The 20309-nt window shown below is 36.8% G+C and overlaps 1 protein-coding gene across 5 annotated transcripts in view; it reads right to left on the reverse strand.

Annotated features, from left to right (window-relative positions):
* NKTR (natural killer cell triggering receptor) overlaps positions 1 to 20309 on the reverse strand; it is a 52529-nt gene that overhangs the window by 7355 nt on the left and 24865 nt on the right. For 4 of the 5 annotated variants that reach the window (XM_077865579.1, XM_077865578.1, XM_077865581.1 and 1 more), the window contains 7 exons: positions 13086 to 13115; positions 12400 to 12545; positions 11182 to 11404; positions 10594 to 10749; positions 5366 to 5453; positions 4779 to 4924; positions 214 to 3099 (listed from right to left, as the gene is read on the reverse strand). In XM_077865579.1, coding sequence (XP_077721705.1) covers positions 214 to 3099; positions 4779 to 4924; positions 5366 to 5453; positions 10594 to 10749; positions 11182 to 11404; positions 12400 to 12545; positions 13086 to 13115 — 3675 coding nt within the window. Of the gene's footprint in view, positions 1 to 213; positions 3100 to 4778; positions 4925 to 5365; positions 5454 to 10593; positions 10750 to 11181; positions 11405 to 12399; positions 12546 to 13085; positions 13116 to 16044; positions 16061 to 20309 lie in introns of those variants that run through there. The other variant, XM_077865582.1, reaches the window with a different exon arrangement.

Here is a 20309-nt window from a genome sequence, read left to right on the forward strand (position 1 = left end):
AATAGTTTTTGACACTGAACCTAAATTTCTTCACCTAAAATCCCCACTTCCTATGTCCTCAAACTGGCTCTCTTAGCCACAGAGCACAAGACTACCCCCTTACTCCCTTCCAGATTTTTGGAAAGAGTGATCTTGTCCCTAATTTTGATGTTCTTCCAAGTTACACAGTAATAAACGCTCCTTGGGGGAGACAAAAGAGAATACATTGCTCACCGGTAAGATGATGTAGAGCTTCGTGATCGACTTCTTGAGTGACTGTAGGAGACAGACCTTGTTCTGTGTCTTGATTTGGTTTCAGATTTACTTCGAGATCTGCTTGGACTCCTGGACTGGCTATCCCCATCCCGACTAGGTGTCTGCTCATCACTTGAACTCTCCTGATTCCTTGGCCTCCGGTTTAAGCGTGCTGTCTTTCTTACTTCATCAAAGAGAGACCCAGGCCGAACTTTATTTTTGCTTTTAATTTCTATCCTCAGGCCTTGTGGCTTCATGTCAGGTGCAGTAGTCAATGCCTTTACCTCCACAGTGCTGGATGTGGGAGCAGTTGGTGGCGCCAGGTTCCCCACACCCTGCAGGGGCTTCCATTTGTTATCCATGAGACTGATCTGGCTCTTCTCTGCCACCTCTCTCTTCACAGTGCTTTCTATAGTGCTGGCCAAGCTAGCAGGGCTGCTGTCCTGTTTCCCCACATCCCCCATTGCTTGACTTTCGGACATACTGCTCTCCTGTTTTGACTCCTCTGTCTCAGGATGCTCTGTGTGCATATCCTGTTTTAGAACAATGTTTACGTCTGCGGTAGCAAGCCTTGAATTCCCTAGAGGGGATGCCTCCTTTGCTGGGGAACTCCTATCGGGAGTACAGATCTCCATGTTGTCATCTGTCTGCAGCACATCCTCCACTCCGCTTGGGACACTTTCTGCAATAGGCTGAATGTTGGAGGGAGAAGCAGTGACATTCTCCTCAGTAGTTAAGGCTGTGGGAGAAGCACTGAGTTTAGTATCCTCTTTAGCAGGCTGATCCATATCCGAAGAAGTCGTGACTGGATTGCGTTTACCTGAAAAGTTGCCCTCTTCACAGGACTTCTCAGTGTGTGGAATATTTTCTTTCATGGTTTCACTGTTTTCAGAAACTTGTTTTTTCTCTTTTGCCTCCTGAGTAACTTGTTTTTCACTAATCTCCTCCTCCTCTTCCTCACCAAATTCTAGTGGAGGCTGCCAGTGAAATGCCTGTTTTCGTTTTGGAGCCTTGTGCTTTTTGTCTTTTTTCCCTTTCAGTTTCTCCTTTGCTTTTTTGGTCTGCTCTCTTTTAAGAGTTTCCTTTGACCCATGTTTGCGCTTCCGTGCCTTTCTTCTAGTGTTTTCTGAATTGGAATAGGACCCCTCAGAATCAGAGGTCGAAGACTGCTGCTTACTTGATTTCCAAGCACCATTACCATCAGGCAGCGAAGCACTTGCTGAAGACTTTGTTGCAGGTTTGGCTTTGCTGTGAATTTCACCAAACTCTGACTCAGAATCTGATGTAGCCTCACCTTCCTCCTTATCAGAAGATGGCCGGGAAATATTTTTACTGTTTTTTGTTATATCTCGTTCAGAATTTGACCCAGAGTCCCACTTACTCCCAGCATAATTTTTCCTTTTGGGCTTACTGCCATTTCTAAGGTGATCAGAAAGATTCTCTCTCATGACTCTTTTCTTTGAACGAGGGCATTCCTGTTCAGGCTTAGATTTCTCTTCATCTCTGTTCTTCTCTTGCTTATTGTTCATTTCCATTTGGACTTGCTTCTCTTTTTCCTGGGCTGACTGTGTAACCTGAACACTTGACTGGTCACTGTCTGAAGAATAATCTAAAGATGACCTGCTTTCACTATACTTTCTCTGACTTGAAGACTTGTCTCTGTTTTTCACATATTTATGGTGAAGTCTCTTTTCAGAGCTGCCGCTGTGCCTCTTACTTGAAGTGTTATTTTTTTTCCCGTTGGATCTAAATTTTCTCTTGGCTTTTCTTCCATCATCACTGCTAACAGAAGAGTATGACGAGGATCTACTACACTGTGAACGATCACTGTATTTATTTCGTGAATGAGATCTAGAGGAGGCAGACCTAGATCTTGAATGTGAACTAGCAAGACTTCGTGACCTTGTGTATGATCTGGAATAAGATCTACTCCTAGAAGATCTGCTCCTTGACCTTGGTGAACTTTCCGAGCTTCTATCACTGTACTTTGAATAAGCACTCCGATCACTTTCTGAATTTTTTTCTCTCTTATGGTAGGATGATGAACTTCCAGTCTCTTTAATATTTGCTAAACTGTAAGTGCTTTGGAGAGGCAGCAAATGGGTTGTTTTAGCTTTCATTTCCTGAATTCGCTCATAAGAGGGCTTCCAGGGTTTCTGTCCAGGCTTCCACCTTGAAGGAGGGGGACTGTCACTCAATGGTATTACAGGAATATTTTCTGCCACCACTGGTTGTACTATGACGTTTTCATTTTGTGGTGCTGTTGCTCTTAAGGGTTCTGTTTTAACTGCTTTACTTTCACTTAACTGAGAGGTTGTTCTTCTTGGTGATTTTGATGTTGTCCTTTGGTGCCCTGACTTGGAAGTAGATCTGGACTTTGATCTACTTCGAGAATGTGATGAGGATTTTGAGGGAGTCCTTGATCTTGAGCTTCCTCTAGAATAAGACTGTGAGTGAGATTTAGATCTGTAGGAGTCTCTGCTGGAATGGGTTGAAGAGCTCTGGTCATCCTTATCAGATTTAGACCAGTCCCTCTTTGAGGAGTGATGAGATGATAACGAGGAAGAACGAGATCTCCTTTCTCTGTCACAAGAGGATTTCATTCGTCGGGTGGAAGATTTTGAGGATTCTATGTCTGATGGTACAATAATCCTTCTCTTCTTAGTCTGCTTGTGTCTTCTGCAATGTTTCTGCTTTTTAGTTTTCTTTTTATGTTTAACTTTTTTCTCTTTCCTGCGTTTTTTATGGTGACCATCAGAGTGCCTTGCTGTACTAAGGTCTGAATAATATCCATTATAAGACCACGACCTGGATCTCTGGGACAAACTTCTCTCATCCCATCGGCTCGAACAGGGATCACTTAATCTATGGAAAAGGATATAAAATGCATGGTTATTTACAAGCATGTTTTCTATGCTTTAAATTGAAATACACATTTGTTGTCAATACAGATGCATTGACAAAAGCCTAAAGAGCAAATTACTCCATCAACACCTGAAGTACGTATAGGAAGGATAAACCAAAGGGTATGGATAGGCCTCCTCTTGACCTATAATTTCAGAGAAATGCTGAAACTGCTGACAACTACTAGCAGATTCACTTATAAAAGGATATATTTTTTTTTAACTAAGCAAAAAGATTTCAAATTTCACAGAAAAACAGTTCTGGAAGCCAAACCAAACCAATTCATCATAAGAGCACTAGTGACAGAGCTCCTTGGCCAGGTAGGATCTGTTCATGACCCTCTGCTTCCGGGAACAATTTTTGAGGGAGAGTCCAATCAAGTTCCCAAACAATTCTGTTGATTTCCTGCAGATACAGGACAGCTGCCTGACCTTTATAAAAGAAGCCTCTTAAGAAGCTAACATGGCTGTTATTTTATTTCAGCTTCACAGTAATCAAGACTTTCTCTTAAGGTTTAATTACTTACTACAGAAACTGAGGAAAAAGCACATGAAAATAGATGCAGACTTGGTAATGGGTAGTGTCAGGGCTCAACATTAAGAGTTCTCTGTATCACTGTGTCTAAATCACTCTCACACAACAGACGCATTATCTTTTTTTCCCTCTTCCAACTTCTTTTTTTTTTTTTTTTTTAATTTTTATTTATTTATGATAGTTACAGAGAGAGAGAGAGAGAGGCAGAGACACAGGCAGAGGGAGAAGCAGGCTCCATGCACCGGGAGCCCGATGTGGGATTCGATCCCGGGTCTCCAGGATCACGCCCTGGGCCAAAGGCAGGCGCCAAACCGCTGCGCCACCAGGGATCCCCCTCTTCCAACTTCTAACCATTCTACTGGACACCCACAGAAGAGTAGAGACTACTACCATGAACAATTATAGAGGATCCCACTGGTGTATTTTTCACTAGCTATTCTGGAGCCAGCCCCATTTCAACAATGGCTATTCCCCTGTGGGGTATTATTGAGGGTAAGAGATGGTATACTTCTAAAGAACCAACAGTCCTCGGGGTCAGAAGTTAATGCACATGCTAGGTACAGATTTTCCTACCTACTAATTCATTCATCAATGACTAAGAGACCTGGCTAGAAAAGGATCTGCTATATGATTTTTAAGTCCTGATTATTTCTAAAATTGAACAAGGGTATCTCTGATTTAGTAGTTTTACAGCTTTGGGAGGGAAAACAGAATTTTGATTTATTTTCTATTTTTATTTTTAAAAGATTTTATTTATTCATGAGAACACAAAGAGAGAAAGAGGCAGAGAGAGAAGCAGACTCCATGCAGGGAGCCTGATGTGGGACTCGATCCTGGGACTCCAGGATCACGCCCTGGGCCAAAGGCAGGCAATCAACTGCTGAACCACCCAGGCGTCCCCAGAATTTTTATTTAAAAGCATCCTGAAGCCAATCAGCCCTCCTACTTAATAGCTCTCTTTCTGCCAAGTATTCTCAAATGTATTCTTTGGTCATGGTCTAACTTTAATGTTAAGTCTTTCATGAAAAGTCCAGAAGTAAGTCTCTAGCCTCTTAACACTTAAAATATAGTAGTAACAGGACTGTGCTCATACTTAAAGCTCTTACTTATCTCCTTTACTCCATTTTTCTCCACTAGGTGGTCTGTATGCTCTTAATCTTTGCATTTCCTCTTTCCAGTGAGGAGGAGTTTCACTGCTATCATCATCATCTGATTCAGAACATGATCTTGATCTTGGAGGTGTGTGATAGCGCTTCAAAAACAAAGATAGGAATAACTGTTTCGATAATACCTCTCAATTACAATCTGCTATAGGACAGAGTTAGGTATAAGACCCAATCTCAGATGCCATTCAAAAGAAATAATGATTAAAGTACAAAAGATGATATGAAGTTATGCCAAACATAAAAGAGACTAAAAAAAATGGGATTTTTTTCTTTAAGTCTTAATGGTTGCATTCATTAGCCTAGATTATTCAACATACTAAGATTTCTCAACATACTCACTGTTTCACATATCATTTCATATTTAAAATACAGCAAATAAATTTTGCTCTACTAGCAATATACCTACAGAGAATAAAACTAACTCCTTGAACAGATCTTGGATTTTACCTAAAATTAAAGCTAGGATTTTGCCTATACTACCTTAGATACGTAATTTGAAAAAAAAGAAGTCTTATTAACACACATACAATTGTGCCCCTTCCTTTAATCTTCCGTCCAGATTTTGATACAGAAGGTTTCTGATCACTTACAATGGGTGTAACATCAGGAATCTTCCTGGAAAAGAAGATTGAAAATTTAAAATAAGCAAATGCTCGGCAGTTTTCTCAATATTTAAATGCAGGAAAAAAATTTAAATGCAGAATTTATACTCCTATTAAAAAAATCATTTTATTTAGATCCAACACTTTTGTAGAACGAGGCACTCCATATAATCTGATTTTCTAGGCAAACTTTTTAAATGTCAAACCTTAAAAAAAAAAAGTAACCCAAAAATGGGTAGTGATACTATGTATCTTTTTAAGCACAGAACTACTTTTAAACAAAATCCCTCTTTACATGTCTCTTGTCAAAACAGTGATGTTCTAAAGGAATCCTGAGATATTTGACTCTGATGCTCCAATTGTGTTTTTAAAACCATATTTTATTCTATATTTTTAATAAATCTTTTGTCTTCCCCCCACTCTACAAGCTGCCCCTCTGTCAATGCTCTGAATCTGCAGCCTTGTGGTAATTCTAAGAGTATAGTGTTTGTGGCAACTATTGTCCTCCATGCATGAGAAATCTTCATACCTCAAGTTTTTTATGTTATTAACATAATGGCTAGCTTTTATGGAGTACTTACTATGTGTCAGACATTATGTTAAGCATTTTTAACATAATTGAGTAAAATGTATATAATGTAAAATTGGCCTTTTTAGCCATTATTTTTAAGATTTTATTTATTTTTCATAAGAGACACACAGAGAGAGGCAGAGACATAGGCAGAGGGAGAAGCAGGCTCCATGTAGGGAGCCCAATGCGGTACTCGATCCCGGATCCCAGGATCAGACCCTAAGCTAAAGGTACAGATGCTCAACCCCTGAGCCACCCAGGCATCCATCCCATTTTAGCCATTTTTAAGTGTAAAGTTCATATTTATATTCATGTTGTACAACCATCACTACTATCTTTCCCAAACTTTTTCATTACCCCAAACCCAAACTCTACCCATTAAGGAATCTGTCCCCACCCACCCCCACCCCCATGAGCTCTCTCAGCCTCTAGTAATCTCTAATTCATGGCCAGGGAACATTCCATTGTATGTACACATCACATTGTGTATTCAACCAACTTGGGATCTGTCTTTTCCTTTTCGCTATTGCTGAGTATACTGCAATAAGCACTGGCATACAAGTATCTGTTTTTTTTTTTTTAAGATTTTATTTATTTTTCATAAGAGACACACAGAGAGAGGCAGAGACATAGGCAGAGGGAGAAGCAGGCTCCATGTAGGGAGCCCAATGCGGGACTCAATCCCAGATCCCAGGATCACGACCTGAGCCAAAGGCAGATGCTCGACCACTGAGCCACCTAGGCGTCTCTCCGTTTGATTTTCTATTTTCAATTCTTTTGGATATATACCTACCTATGGAACTGCTCAGTTACATAGTAAATCTATGTTTAACTTTTTGAGGAACCACCAGACCATTTTCTACAATGTCTGAATCATTTTAGACTACTGCCACCAATGTATAAGGATTCCAATTTCTCCATATCCTTGCTGACACTAGTTTTCTTGGTTATTGTTTTAAATTATAGCCATCTTGGTAGGTGAGTATTATCTCACTGTGGGTGTGGTTTGTATTTCTCTAATGACTAATGCTGATGTTAAGCATCCTTTCATGTGCTTACTGGCCATCTGTATGAAACAACTATTGAAGTGCTGTGCCTATTTTTAAATTGAGTTGTCTTTTTGTTATAGTTGTCCATACTTCTGGTGCCAATTGTAAGAATTCACTGCTAAACCCAAGGACTTAAAAATTTACGCCTATATTTTCTAAGAGTTTTACAGTTTTAGTTCTTATGTTGAGGGTCATGGACTCATTTTAATTTTTGTATATGACGTGAGGTAGGGGTCTAGCGTTACTCTGTTACAGGTGGAAATCCAGTTATTCCAGTACCATTTATTGAAGAGGCAGACTTCTTTCTCCACTGAGTGGACTCTGCATCCTTTTCTAAAATCACCTGGCTATCCATACTGGTACAGGTTTATTTCTGGACTCTCAATTTTATCCCATCGGTCTATATATGTATCTTTATGCCAGTACCATACTATTTTGATGACTGCTGCTTTAAGTTTTGAAAACAAGAAATACAAATGCTCCAACTTTGTCCTTTTCAAGACGGTCTTAGCTATTTGAGGCCCCCTGGATTCCATTTGATTTGATATTGACTTTTCCACTTCTGCAAAAAGGCTGTTGCAACTTGGTAGAGATTGCATTGAATCCAAAGCTTGCTTTGGAGAGTACTGATATCTTAACAATTTTAAGTCTTCCAACACATGAACATGCAACATCTTTCCATTAATTTACATCTAATATTTTGTAATTTTCATTGTACAAACCTTTCACCTCTTTATTCCTAAGTATTTCATTCTTTTAGATGTTGTTTTAAATAGAATTGCTTTCTTAATTCCCGTTTCATATTGTACATTGCTGGTTAACAAGCACTTTATAAAGGCATTAGCTCACTGAATTCTCATAACACTATGAGGTAGGTACTATTAGCATCTTCATTTTAAACATAGAGAATTTTAAGGGGGCTACAAATCTTGCACAAAGTCAGAAAGAAATGCAACTTGACTCTTAAAGCCAATGCACAGGATTTGCTAAGGCTCTAGGAAGCAGGCTCCAGATAAACATACTAATGTTACTGTAAGAGTCTTAACTACAAAGTATACATATAGTTTTTTCAGTCATTTCATGACATTACTTAATTCTCACAATGAGGTAAGTAAGTACTTGTGGTACACAACCAATAACCCCATTTTCCTCATGAAGAAAAAGCACTGATCCTGCCTACATGTGTTCAGCAAAAATTAATGTTTACATGGGAACCTTTTAGATACTGATTCAATGTGACCACTCTCTACCTCCTCCCCACAGCATTCTGATTTGATTTGCTGTATGGCCCAGAAATTGATATTCTTAAAAGCCTGCAAATTATCCTAACGTGCAGCTAAGGTTGAGAACAAATAAACTAGAGCCAAATGTGGAACCCAAATTCTGCTAAGCAAATTACAAGGGATATGAGCTTAACTGCTGGTGTATCAGTAAGGTGGCTGACAGCCCCTGCTTCTTATCCTTGCATATACTGATTTCTTTTTTATTTATTTATTTATTCATAAGAGACACACATGGAGAGAGAGAGGCAGAGACATAGGCAGAGGGAGAAGCAGGCTCCTCACAGGGAGCCTGATGTGGAACTTGATCCCAGATCCGGGATCATGTCTTTAGCCGAAGGCATCAGACGCTCAACCAGAGCCACCCAGGTGTCCTGCATATACTGATTTCTTGAAGGACACTTCATTATAGCTCCCAAACAACTGATGAAAATCTCAAAGATCCTAATAAAATAAAATAATTGTGCTATCTTTGCATGAAACAACTACCAGCCAATTATGATTTAAAACAATTCTGCATAAAATAACTTCCAAAGATGTTATGTGACCAAACAAAATTATCAGCACTTTTCAATCACAAATGCAATTACTCCTTTAGCAATACCAGATAACAAAGGTCAGCAAAGTTTTTATGAAAAGAATCTGAAAAAAAAAAAAAAAAAAAAAAGAATCTGAGAATAAGTATTTTAGGATTGGTAGGCCAAGAAGAAAATTAAGGTTATTATTTAGGTACTTAGATAAGAAGAAAGAAAATAAATTTTCACTAATGTTTTATCAATGAAATATGAAATATGATAAGAGTATTATTTCTTTGTAATAAAGATCTACTAACAAGAGGAACGGAGTTCTTTGGGGGGGGGGGGCTGAATAACATTTCACTTAATTAGGGTTCATAGTGTTGTCTATCAAAATAGATAATGCTGTTCATCTGGTAACGCTGACCTGTAATGAGACTGTACATATTTTATCTTTAAAAATATTTTTTTTCATATATAGCGGTTGTGTGTCTAGTACCTGAAATACCAGAGAGCTGTAATAGCATCACTGTGATGCATAGTGCACCAAGTAATAGTGTAAGGCAACAGAGCACCACATACAAACTCTGCTACAACTACTCAAGTCTGCTGTTGTAGCACAGAAACAGCCCTTTCTTATTTTCTTATACTGAACAAATGTATGTGGCTGTGTTCCACTAAAACTTACTTCATGCACACTGAAAACTGAGTTTCATATAATTATCACATGTCACAAACTACTACTCTCCTTTTTTTCTACAAACATTTAATCATGTTTTACCTCACAGGCTGTACAAAAATAGGCAATAGGCCAAATGTGGCCCATGGACAACACCTGCCATGACAGAGAAACTGCCCTTTCAAGTTTCCTACCTGCTGAAAGCCAAATAGATTTGATCAGTGAACTTGGTGTCTTGTATTTTAAGAAAGAAGGATCCCACTAAAATTTATTAACAAGCCAGAATTTTTAAAAATGAAAACATCAGCATGTTAATAAGCTTTTAATGCAAAGATATATCCCATTTTCTAACAGCTGTTTGAGATGAGACAATACTAGGCTTTAAAAGTGTTTAATCAATTACATGATAACCTTATGTAGATACCTGTCTGTAAACAGGGACATGTGCATAACTTCTCAGCATTCAACAGAACTTACCAATGATACGCCACATTATGGTATTTTTGTTCAAACATTTAACAATTCTAAACTTGAAGTAACACACAAAATATATTACATACTACTTTTTGAGACTAAATCTAAAGCTACACATCATCTTTCCCAATGCAGAGAGGTTATCACCCAGCAAAGCAAGTGAGCAAGTCACATATTTATGATACTAAATTATATCCCTAATCACCATGCAATTAATTTTATACTATTCAAATTGGAACATGTCTTATCATTCAATTGGCTCCAAACAGTTCAAATCACCCTCTGCTCTCACAAACCAAATCTCATCTCCAATGAAAGAGAAAGAAAAAATGAGTAATGCAGTCTTTCCAGAACTCCAAGAAGAACCTCTCCCTTGGCCAACTTGTCCAACCCCCTTTTACCAACTAGTAGAATGTGAATTCTGAAAGATAGGGTACATGTCATTCCATTAACCTGGCATCTCCCACAGTATAGTTCAAAGTGCTTTGACTAAGGGTCATGCTCAATAAATGTGTGGAACTGCAATGAGCTGATGGAATTATCATTCACAGAAATGAAAAAGAAGAGATTAATCACCATACTTACGGTTCAGGCTCCACCGTGACAAGAGGCATATCTCTTCTCAGTAAAAATCGGTTCTCAGGAACTGGAGGAATCTCCTCTGGGCGGACTACAGGCTTTTCCCTTTTAGCATTTGAATCAACTGACCTTTTTTCATTGGTATCACTCCTCTCAGAGTGACTGAGAACAAAGCATGTCACCAATTAAAATGTGCAATGTTTGCATTTCATGATAATATTAACAATAAATAACTAATAATAGCAATAAAATAGATTTGTTAACTTACAAATCTCACTCAAATGGTTTGTACAATTTTCACAAAGAGAACATATAAAGCATGAACACCTAACTAAATGCCACAGTACTAAAGTTCTAGTATGAAAACTGTCAAATGATCCCAACTTTTTAAGTTCCAAGGATTTTTTTCACCTGCAAATATATAATCTTTGATACATCTGTGCTACCCCTAGAGCAGTCAGATTTCAGATTAAAGTCCAAAAAACGCTATCGTTCTTCAACAACAGGTAATAAAGCTAAGTTTACACAATTTGCACATACTTTCCCCATCAAGGTATGTGTGTTTTTTAGATTCCCCTGGCATTTCACACTTACCCTTTTGGGCTCGTTATATGTTTATTCCTTGGCTCCTCTGAACTGCTTGCTTCCTTTCGTCTCTTTTTAGAATGTTTAACTTTTGGCCTCCTCTTATGTTTCCTTCTTCTGCTTCTCTCATGTTCAATTTCACTTTCTGAAGAAGATTCTGAAGAGGAAGAGGAATTGGAAGAGGATTCCGAGTCTTCTGAATGAGTTGGTTTCTTCCTTTTCTTCTCAAAAACTTTAAAGAAATATTAAGAATATGAGTACTGGATTTCAGTACCTTCCAGAATAGAAAATGTGACTACCTAGGTATCATAAAACATACTTTATAAACAGAAAACTAAAGACAAAATTTAAATAAACTTTTTTTCATGTTAATAATACCATTTGCTGGTGTGATTCTAAGGTAACAAAGCCCTTGCCCTCCATGAGGCCTATATTCTAGCTGGGTCAGATAAGAAAGTAAGTAACTGCAAAATATGACAAACAGTAAGTGCTAGGATAGAAACACACACACACACACACACACACACACACACAACCAAAAAAAAAAAAAAAACGGGAGGTAAAGGGAATAGGGAGAGTTGGGGTAATTTAAAATTACTTTCAGAGACCTGATGGAAGTAAGGTAAGGGGTCATGCAGATATCTGGATGGAGAGTGTTGCAGACAGAGGGGACAGCTAGTACAAAGGTCCCTGTGTGCCTGGTGTGTCTGAGTAAAGGTCAACATAGCTGAGACGGTGATGAATAAGGGGGAAGAGATACACAGAGAGCAGAGTGCCTTAGAAACCAAGTAGACTTTAGCTTTGGCTGACTGAGAAGGGAACCCTTGCAGAAGATCACTCTGGTTGTTATTAAGGACAGACTACAGAGGATGATCAAGAGTATAAGCAAGGAGACCAGAATTTACCAGCAGTAAATTCCTGCTGCTGAGAAAAGATTATAAAGAAGGACAGAGGTAAACGGAACAGATATGAGGCTACTGCAATCATTCAGGTAAGAGACAGCTGTGGTCTGGACAAGGCTAATAGCAGGGGGAAGTAAAAAGAAGGAAGATTTGATAAGATTTGTGGATGGCCTGGATAGAAGGTGTGATACAGATGCATCAGGGCTATTGCTATACTACTTGTATGGTTTCTCTCACTACTAAAATCCAGAAGGTATCTTTAAGTTATAGTCTTCAGCATGTTTTACTTGTATCCAAGCTCCGACCACTCTACAAAAACTCTTACCATCTTTTGTTGATTTTGTGGCAAGCACCCCACAATCAATAACTCGCACATCTGCATAAGGTCTACTTGCAGCATCTGTTTTCAGATTTTCAATCTGTTCGATTACTTCAAAACCAGAAATAACTAATCCAAAGACGACATGCACCCTGTCAAAATACAAATTCAAGAAATAATTGGTTTGATGACAATTAAACCATGGGTAGTAATCATGACAACTGTTATAAATGACATGTCTACAGACCTCAATATAAAAAAAGCAAAGTGTTTGATGAATGAAGCAACTAGAAGGAAATTAGAATTTTTGAAATATGCTTCATAAAAGGAAAAAAAACCACAATTATTCAACTGGGCCTTAGTTTTCTGCCTAAAACAGTATTTCTTAACTATTTTATGGTAAAGAGTCTGAGAACAGTCCGATTGCACTTGATACTCAGAAACTGTTGTTACGGGGTCACTCAAGACAGCATGACTGAGAGGTCTATCCATGGGCCCAGATAAAGACCCCATTCAGTGACATGACAGCTGGGAGGTCTCAAAACTAACTAACCTGTGATTCTTAAGGAGGGGCTTGGCTGTGAGAGATTAACCCAGAGATCAAGAGTACCCCCTTGAGGTTCGCTCACAATCCAACCTGTATTGGACTGGCCACCCAACAACTCCCCAAGGTAATAAAATGTCACTCTTACCCATCCAGGTGTGGAGCAGGTTTTGTGGTACTGTGTAATAAACATCAACACAAAGATGGCAAAAACCAGGTGTTCAGGTGAACACAGCAGAAGGGTTTAAAGCACAGCATGTAGAGAACAAAGAGGTAAAGATAAAAAGATAGGGGAAAAGTTAAATGTGGCATACATCTAAACTTAAGAACTTTACAAACAGCAATAGTAGCCACTTGACTGGTTAAAAAAGATTCTCAAGATTATAACAAATTATAAAATTGTATCTCCAATATGAAGTCTATCCTTATACATATGTACGAAACAGCTTTGAAATATATGAAATACATATTAAAATTAAAGTTACTCTTGAATCCAAAACAATAACAAAAGCAAAAACAAACTCGAAAATTATCAAGATATAGAGAATAAAAAGCACTATCATCTGCTCTAAGGAAAGGAAAGTGTGATCAACACTTGGCCCCCAGCTTGAATGAATTCTTCTATTTGTTATTTCTCATACTGCATCAATCTGCATCTTATAGGTGGGCAGATGGAGATAGGACTCAGGAGTCCTGTTTTCAGAACTTCCTGCCTCTCTCACCTAAGATGAAGCTCTGCCACTCACAGCAACTCTGAAAATGCAATAGGGAGCAAACCTTTCCTTTATCAACACTTCTGACAGCAAGTAAGGTAATGATGGATAACATTATAGACACTTTAAATTTCTATGGCCCAGAAAATGCCCAACCTGCTTCTTCTACAGTTGTCACAAACGCAGATAGTCACTCTTGGGAAGCCTATGGGGTACATCTGGTTAAGAGATTTTTAACCCAGCTGTTATTTCCCATAGCATTTTCACAAATCTTCATACTATGTGATTTGCAGTGAAAAAATTCAAAAGCAGGTAACTAGACTCAGAAGTATATACTGCAAATATTTTAGTTTATAGGAATGAGAAATATAAGATTTTGAGAAGGACACTGGATATCAGGCCATGTAAAGCAGTCAATTGTACTAGAAGCTCCCATATCAATTTTTATATTCATTTTAAGGCAATTCTAAGACATGTAAGTCAACCAAACACAATTTTCACCTTGACAACGTTAAAAATCATTATTCTACAAAGAATGGTGGCATTTATACTTACATTAAGAATATTCAGTTCTGTAAAAGTACTACAGAATTTGAAAAATTGTCAATTTAAGAAGTTCCAGAATTTTAAAAGCAATCTTGAGTTTTAAAACCACAAAGTCTCAAATTCCCGTTAGAAGACTGAAGAAGTCAAAACTCAAGCTATTATAATAGTAAGTTAAAAAAAAAAAAAAAAAAAGAAAGAAAGAAAGAAAAAGAAGAAAATCTAGCAAGCAGGTGAGGAACTAATGTTTAAATAATTAAACCAGCATCCAGAAACTACTTTGGATAAGAACTTTTGAAGATGGAAATGTGCTTCCCATATAAGTAAAACTTTACCAAAGCACGCTTATGATAGGAAGAAATTAGTACATATGCTAGACAGTGATTCCACTGCATGAAAGATGTAAGAGGTAAAATCTGTAAAGGTAAAAATGTTCTATAACTTTAAGGGATCAATTTCAAATATGTAGCAGTGAAAACAAGGAGTGGTTTATTAATTAGGTATACTCCTTGATCTTTTCTCTCACAACTCTCAGATCTTTTGGGGAAAAGCCTACAGATTTTTCTAAAACACAGAGAACCCAATTCAATTTGCCACACTGGCTAATAGGAGTCCTGTAAAAACCACCTTACAGCAAACCTTTGGAACAAATGGTGAGATGAAAACACTCTAGCTAACTACAGTGAGGTAGCAATAAACTATTTGAGACTCAATTTGAGGATGGAATTGCTACCCTATGACAGATTCCAATTTTGTTTTAAATTCAAGTGAAAACTGAAGACAAAAAAACTTGGTCCTTGACTGCAATCGTGAAGAAAATGAAGACAAGAACATTATTTCAGGAACAAATTTCAGCTGGCCTGCTATGCCTAAACTGGTGTGAATAATTAAGCCCATCACTTGCATCCACAATTCAGGATGCAGAAATACAAATTTATACTTAAATTGCATTAGACTACATGTTAATACTGAAAGTATCTTAACAAAGAAGCCCCTTGGGGTTCTCAGCCTACATTCCAGGAGTAGAAATAACAGTGTAAAGCAGGCATACTGGCACTAAGCTAACACCAGACATGGATAAACAGAGGACACTGCCAAATGGGCAGGGAGAAATTATATACTCGGTCCAAGCTATTCAATCCTACTCAACCGGACAAAGAGATCTCATCCCACCAGCTCTTAATTGTACTAATCTTTCAAAACTATACAGTTGTTAAAGACCCATGCAGTTGATGATACATGTTCAATAAATTCAGACCTGAAGGCCAGAGACTATCATAAATATGTAAGTTTACACATGCTCATGAAAACATACCTAGAGAAAGAACCACAAAGAACACTTATAATTATAAAAGCTTTCAATATTTTCATATTTCCATTTTTTTCCTGTCACTTAGACACTAATTTTCCAGTTTTCTCCACCTCTTGAACGTACTTTAAAAATATATGTATAAGGATTCATTTAAACTTTGTAAATCCTAGAAATTGAGAAGTTTCACTATTACTCCAAAAAAACAATCTACATTATTGTCCATTATCAAAGAAGCTTTTGGCCTTATATAGAAATTAACAGTTCTGTACTGAAATGAAATCTAAACCATTATATACAATACACCCTCTTCCCCACCCTCCCCCAGAAGAGGTGTGGAAATGTGGTGGAAACAAGCCACTGAAATTAAAATATACTTCCCAGGATTAACCACGAACAATAAAACACACTTGTTTTACATGTATTGCTGCCATAAATCAAGCAGAAAGTTTTTCTTAAAATGGTTCAATGCACATAACAACAGGATTAAAGAGATAAAGGCAAAGAAAGAAAAAGAGAGCCTTAGAGTAATAAGACATTACCTTTGGAGCGCACGGTGTAACACTCTTTCTGTAAATTTTACACAAAAATGGCAAGAAATAAATTGTAATACACTTTTAAGACAAGACTGAATCTATGTTTTAATATCAATATAACTTTGAAATTAAATATTTGCAAGTTTTATGCAAAGCAAGAAAGCTTTTTTAAAATGGAGGGCTCTAAATTTTCTTTCACATAGGATATGCATGTAGAGATGAACTATGCCTAAGAAAAACACTGTGCTGAAAGTGGGCATCTGTTCGGAGCCTTAATATTTTAACACTAGAGTGTGAGTAACCAAACATTATATTTCGCTTTGCAAATCCTACAAACTAGCTAAGTCAACCAACATCTTTCTCAAAAAGAGAATAATGTATCCTGAGTACATAAATGGATATAAAAAATCTGAATGCCCAGGAGCAGTTACTACCAGTAGAAAGCAAAAATTTCAATGAAAAGAATTAAGAGAATTCAAAACAAAATTTCAGGGAACTTTTCTTCTTCTTTTAGTAATTCACTTAAAATAGTTAAAAATCCTTCATATTTCTACATTTGGAATCTTTTTTCAGCACACACAACAGACCACTATCAAGAATAAATGAGTAGAGTTTGGACTATAGTTTCTGTTCACTGCCTTAACAACCTCTGAGTTGTTAAAGTCTTCCAAAATAATAGTAAAACAAAAAAGCAGCTTAACAAGGATTTTAAGGATCTTCTCAAAGGATAAGAAGGCAAGAGAGATGAAAGTATAAAAGTATGCTATCAAATTTTGGCTGTGATAATTGTTTTTCCTAATTTTCCCCATTGTACAAAAAAGTTTTTTCAAAAAATACAGTCTAATCAACTTTTTAAACTTTAAACACATCTATTATACTCAGACCAAAATCCCTATTATATATTATATTATATATATTTTGTATACATACAAAATTGTTTAAAAAGGTTTTGGACATATTAAATCTTGACATATTTAAAAACAAGCTTTAATTCCTTATAAAGGCACTGCTACATGAATTACTGTCAAAAAGAACATGTTTCAAATAATGTGTTTTCAATGAATGTTGTAAAAAAAAAGTGATTCCAGGTGTAAAGTAGTATGAACTTATAAAGATAACCTATTTGTCTAAACTAGCCTTGAACAGCAAGCAATTTTTTTCTTTCAACTCCTAAAACTACCACACCATCATGGAAGAGGCACCAAATTATACAGAGTAACACAGCTTGTGTAAGGGCCATGGAAACTAACCAAGCCATGTTACAGAGCTCTCCTGTGTTCCAAAAATAACCAAATAGAGAGCTTTAAAAAATTCAGCACTAATGTTAACATTATACACATCAAACACTACTAGATACATAATTCCTTCCAGGTTGTTAATACATAGGTCACATAAACACTAAGTAAGACTGGATGTTACAGAGGACACTTGATATTCAGAACCTGGTTAAGTTTCATCAACATTTTTCGCTGATTTGAAAAATCTTGCAATTTACACATAAAGATACTACCCCCAAAAAAGAAAGAAAAACTAGGAATTTTCCAGGTTATGAACACTTACTAGCATTTCTTTTCATAGAGACTCATGAATATGTGGAGAGAAAAAGAATTTCTGCCCAAATTTACTTTTGCTACCCCAAATCCTAACCTAGCTCTATAAATCCCTTAACACCAAACCACTGTTCAACTCCCCTTGCTCTGCTCTGAAACAATCAGCACTTCTCTCCCACTCAGGTGAGCAGCCATTTGCAAGTCTGGTTAGAACATATATCGGAACATCTATTTTAGTCCCACAGGTCTATTTATACCTGATAACACTTGTGTTTAAAATTTGGACTTTTCCACATTATCTTGTCTTCTTAAATTTTTTAATTATGACCACTGACGGTGGCCAACGACAGAGACTGTTCCCCAAAGCTCTGCAGGTCTTTCTATTTCATGGTTGTACAGAAGGTCGCACAGACTAAGGGAAGGGAAACAAGTGTAATCACCATGCCAATGTTTCTATGTCCAGCTGACAAAGACTGTTGCCTAATTTAGGGAAATGAGCCTGAAGCTTCTTTGTTGTATCTTTCAGACTGATGGAAATTAGGCAGTTACAACTATTTTCTTTTAGACAAGAAGATGTTTGCACACAAATCATTCCACATATCCAGAAACTTAGGATCAACCTACAAAACACTTTCTTCCTTTTATGTCCACGTTTTCATGCTAAAATGTTTATCTTTGAGAATGGGGTAGATACTTCACAAGCCGAAAAGGAAAGACAAAACTAACTCAAGATAATTAGCTAATAAAGCAAGAACCAAGGTCTCCTGATAGCTAGAATAGTGGCTCTAAAATAACCCAGGAGCATAGTTATTTAATACAAAGCTATAAACCACCTAATTAATCTTTTTAATGACTACTTCATGCAATACCTTTTTTATCTTTTTGATGAATGCACATAAAAAACAATGAAAATTAGAGCAGAATTAAGACTAACAGCCAAAGGAAAAGAAAAATGTTTCCCTTTTTACCTTAGCATTACTTCTGCAAGGAAAAGGCTGGACTACATGATCTTGAAATCCTTTTCCACTAAGACTTTATAATTCTATAGCTTTTATTATGGTTTCTTCCTAGTCCTAGTGTTTGGCTTCAACAAATAAATAATAAAAAGAACAAAATGACTAAATACTGAGTTAACCTAGTTACTCCTTCGGTTCCAGATCTTTGAATTCCTTCAAAAATACCTTAACATGAACCATTATTTCCTCAGTGATTCATGGGGACAGTACCATCTATCACTTCTTCCACGTTTTTTGAGCAGTACTATTTCAGAAGAATCAGTTTTCTTCTACTTAGGTAGGACCCCCAAACCAAAATTATGACTAATACAGTAGTAGATATAAGCAGTTACTGCAAAAATCACAAATAGCTTTATAGAAGAAAATCTGATTATCATATACATAATTTTTCCAAAGAAAGCAATATATGCATAATTATGTTTAATAGAAATGATGTATGCCTTATGAAGGGGAGGTTTTAAATGCGTCAGTAATGAAGACAATAGTTACTGCACAAAGCACAAGAATCTTTGAGAAATATTTTGCAAATACACTAATAACACCAAATTCACTCCTTAGGAATTACAAAGTAGTAGATTTAGAATATAAACTACAAATACAATTTTGCAAGGAAGTATTACAAGTCTTTATTAAGCCTATAAAACTGGAACTATAAAGGCAGTTCTTGGCAAACTACCCTTTCCTGTTTGGAATGCAGAAGAGCTGTTTGAGGTGCTCAAGGAAGAGCTGTGGTGAGAGGGAAAAAGCACTGCAGCCACCCTCGGGAAGCCAACAGATGGCTCTGCCACCACCAACTCTTGCGGCCCCGGCTTTTAGAGTGTTTATCTGTGATCATAGATACAACCTGAAGACAGTACATTTTACTTTTTCACTACTTCCAACTCCAAAAGGATTTGGGCTTGCAAGACAGAGATTTTCAAAGACTTTTCTTTTTATGGGCCATCATCTCCATTTTCCCTTTCTATAAAAGCAAGGAAGTGTTTTGTTTAGAAAGGTGGATTTTAAGTTTTATTTCGTAGGGAACTGGTACTTTCAGCCAGCATAAAAAAGCACATGCCACAAAAATTTCTTAAAAAAAAAAATAATAAGGATTTCTTTTATGTACAAAAAACACTAAATTACTTCCAAGATTGCTTTTAACTGCAAACTCATTTCCAGAAGTAAATTTCAAACTAAAAGTAGAACATTTTCTCTCAACACAAGTTCACAGTGATTTTAGTGCCATCTACAGTTAATTATAAAAAGAAGCTTAAAAATTTTAATCTGAATTCACAGTGTTAAAATTTTCATTCGGCATTCCTTGTCAAAAATAACAGTGCAATATAAAATTAACTATGTAGAAACAGCAATGGCCTTAATTTTGTTTGCTACTAAGCATTCCTACAAAAGACAATCAAGTACTAAATAATATAGAAACAAAATTTTTTGAAGGGAGAACCTCATATACTAGATATTAATTAATGTATGTACCTGCACCAGTTTTTACTTGTAACATTTAATTAAACAAGCTAATTGGTATGTAACAATGGGAAGAAGCGGCTGCTGCCTGATAAATTTTAATGTACTAATATAAAAAAGGAAATCTAAAAGAAACTTTAGAGCCCTCAGATGGTAGCTTCTTGACCAATGAATTTCATTAGTTTATATGTTCACAGTTCAGATAAGCTTAAAAATGGAAATGGAAAACCTCTATCAAAGAGTATAT

This window comes from Canis aureus, chromosome 22, assembly GCF_053574225.1.
Source record: "Canis aureus isolate CA01 chromosome 22, VMU_Caureus_v.1.0, whole genome shotgun sequence".
Lineage (NCBI taxonomy): Eukaryota > Metazoa > Chordata > Mammalia > Carnivora > Canidae > Canis > Canis aureus.